The 2,932-nt window shown below is 43.3% G+C and overlaps 1 protein-coding gene across 1 annotated transcript; it reads right to left on the minus strand.

The window, feature by feature from the left end:
• Positions 1-412: 412 nt before the first annotated feature.
• LOC117303316 (extensin-like) lies at positions 413-1,902 on the minus strand. The gene is made up of 2 exons (XM_033787483.1): positions 1,892-1,902; positions 413-1,151 (listed from the first exon to the last, which is right to left on the minus strand). Exons 1-2 carry the CDS (start codon positions 1,900-1,902, stop codon positions 413-415), a joined length of 750 nt encoding a protein of 249 aa, XP_033643374.1.
• Positions 1,903-2,932: the final 1,030 nt, after the last annotated feature.

Here is a 2,932-nt window from a genome sequence, read left to right on the forward strand (position 1 = left end):
CTGAAAATAAAAGCTTTGTTCCTTTTTTTTTAAGTGACAGGACCGGCAGTCTTAAATGGGTCATTCTTTGTTGAGTTCTAGTTTTACATTTCACAAGTTATAGTTTAAAGTTTTAAGTTTTATTTCGTTTGTCTTGATTTCGTTGGCAGTGAAACGAGATCCTGAAACCTTAGTGTAATATTGCAGTTGGAACGAATAAACCCAGCAAAAGTAAATCCAAGGTAAGATTTGACAATTTCACAAGCAAGTATTAAAGAAGAAGAAACTATAAAATATACGTAGTAAACCCGTGGGTACAACCATGTGTAAATCTCTTAGGGTGAGTGTTGGCTCTGAGAAGAGCCGGTTTGGTCTCGACGTTTCGAACAGTATACTCTGCTTGTCTTCAGGATATGTTTATAAAGTTTGAAAGTTATAAAATGTTTGAAACCATCAAGATGGAGGTGGGGTTTGGGGTAGGGTCGGGACGGGTGTATCGTGAAGATGGAGATGGGGTTTGGGGTAGGGTCGGGACGGGTGTATCGTGAAGATGGAGATGGGTTTTGGGGTAGGGTCGGGACGGGTGTATCGTGAAGATGGAGATGGGGTTTGGGGTAGGGTCGGGACGGGTGTATCGTGAAGATGGAGATGGGTTTTGTGGTAGGGTCGGGACGGGTGTATCGTGAAGATGGAGATGGGGTTTGGGGTAGGGTCGGGACGGGTGTATCGTGAAGATGGAGATGGGGTTTGGGGTAGGGTCGGGACGGGTGTATCGTGAAGATGGAGATGGGTTTTGGGGTAGGGTCGGGACGGGTGTATCGTGAAGATGGAGATGGGGTTTGGGGTAGGGTCGGGACGGGTGTATCGTGAAGATGGAGATGGGTTTTGTGGTAGGGTCGGGACGGGTGTATCGTGAAGATGGAGATGGGGTTTGGGGTAGGGTCGGGACGGGTGTATCGTGAAGATGGAGATGGGTTTTGGGGTAGGGTCGGGACGGGTGTATCGTGAAGATGGAGATGGGGTTTGGGGTAGGGTCGGGACGGGTGTATCGTGAAGATGGAGATGGGGTTTGGGGTAGGGTCGGGACGGGTGTATCGTGAAGATGGAGATGGGGTTTGGGGTAGGGTCGGGATGGGTTGAGGGGTTCGGAAGAATTTAGCGGGATGCAGACACTTTAGGGAGTTTGGGGGTAGGCCTTAGGGTCGGGATGGGTTTGGGGTGAAGTGGTCTCGATTGGTTGTTAGGGTGCAGAGATTGGGAAGTAAAGAGTTTGGGGTGCGGAGATGGGGGTGAGTTGGGGGTGTACCACGGATGTGATTAGGGCGTTATTGTGATTCGGTGGAGTGGGCTTTTAAAGCCATTATACACTTTCGGTACGGAAAAGAAGAACAACAGTTCACAGATTTATAAATAACTTACAGGGTTTACAGATTCTGAAGGTAATGGTGAAAGACTTCTCTTGAAATATTATTCCATGAAATGCTTTACTTTTTGAGAAAAACAAGAGTGTGTTTTCCCGTTATTTTCTCCCGACTCCGATGACCGATTGAGCCTACATTTTCACAGGTTTGTTATTTTCTATAAAAGTTGTGATACACGAAGTGTGGGACTTGGACAATACTGTTTACCGACAGTGTATAATGGCTTTAATGGAGAGTTTGGGATGGCGGTGTAGAGGGATTTGAAAGGGTTAGTTGGCAAGTAGAGGGGAGCGAATTCATCTAAATACTCCTTTTACACATAAGATTAAAGTCGCACCCGTACCCCCTCCTATATCTATGCCCCGCCCAACCAGGCATATTTTGTTGATACTTCATTACACCATGATGACAACGTTGTCGGATCGTAATGATGCTCCAAGCTCGTTGAAGCTTGGAAACAAAGCCGTCAGAAAAACTTGAGATATTCTAACTTTCTGGCCATTTTGAGCGTAGATCCTGCAAGCTCTATCATGCGTGGTACAAACTCAGGCGTGTTTATGTATTATTGGAGGGTAGTCCATGCGTACGTACTTCCCATTCAAGCTTAAACCCCGATGCTGAAATATATTGCAAGTCGTTAAATATAAAAATGCAGCGCTGCATGCTACTTGTCCGTTTTGTGTTTTTATTTAATAACAAAATACGGCACTCAAAAGCCCAGAATTGACCAAGTGTATTAGTCCTTCACAAACCAATACCCGATTCGGAACCCATGCAGAAAATCCCAACCCTAATAAAAGTCCACTTTTCATAACACGATGGCTGTACTGGAGTCATTATGCGCTACTTTGCATAAATTATATGCAAACTGCTGTACTTTTTTTTCTGGCATTCTATGATGAAGTCTTTTGTTAGGAAAATACTTCTTATCTGAGCTCTATAGTGCTGAGCTTACAATCATAAACAATATTTTCTTAAACTCTGCGATGTACAGGGTGTCTAAAAAAAAAATACTTTTGAAATGGCTACTGAATAAAAAGTATATGATTCTGGGGGGAAAGGTTTAGATGTATGGATAGCTTATCGACTCGACTTTCATATGACACCAACAAGTTTGAAAACAGTTCGTGATTTGGTGGTGACCACTGCTCACTTTGGTAAAGGGTATGAAAACTAGGTTGCGCAGTAATTAGCATTCAAATTTGTGAGAGGTAAGTCCTTTTGAGCTTACAAAATTCACTCCAAAATGTCGGCCACTTATTCTTCAGTGAGCAGTGCTCACCCAAGCATTAATTATTTTCGGACTTTTAAGTTGAGCCCATAAGCTATCCATACATCTAAACCTTTTCCCGGCAGCATCATATATTTTTTATTCGGCAGCCATTTCAATGGTGTTATGTTTTTTTTTTTGAGACACATAGTAGTGCTGAACTTATCATCACAAATAATATTGATTGAACTCCACGATGTAGACATTTACGAATCAAACAAGCAGAGCGAATCCAATAAATGATCTCAGTAAACACAGATGA

Source organism: Asterias rubens, chromosome 19, assembly GCF_902459465.1.
Source record: "Asterias rubens chromosome 19, eAstRub1.3, whole genome shotgun sequence".
NCBI lineage: Eukaryota > Metazoa > Echinodermata > Asteroidea > Forcipulatida > Asteriidae > Asterias > Asterias rubens.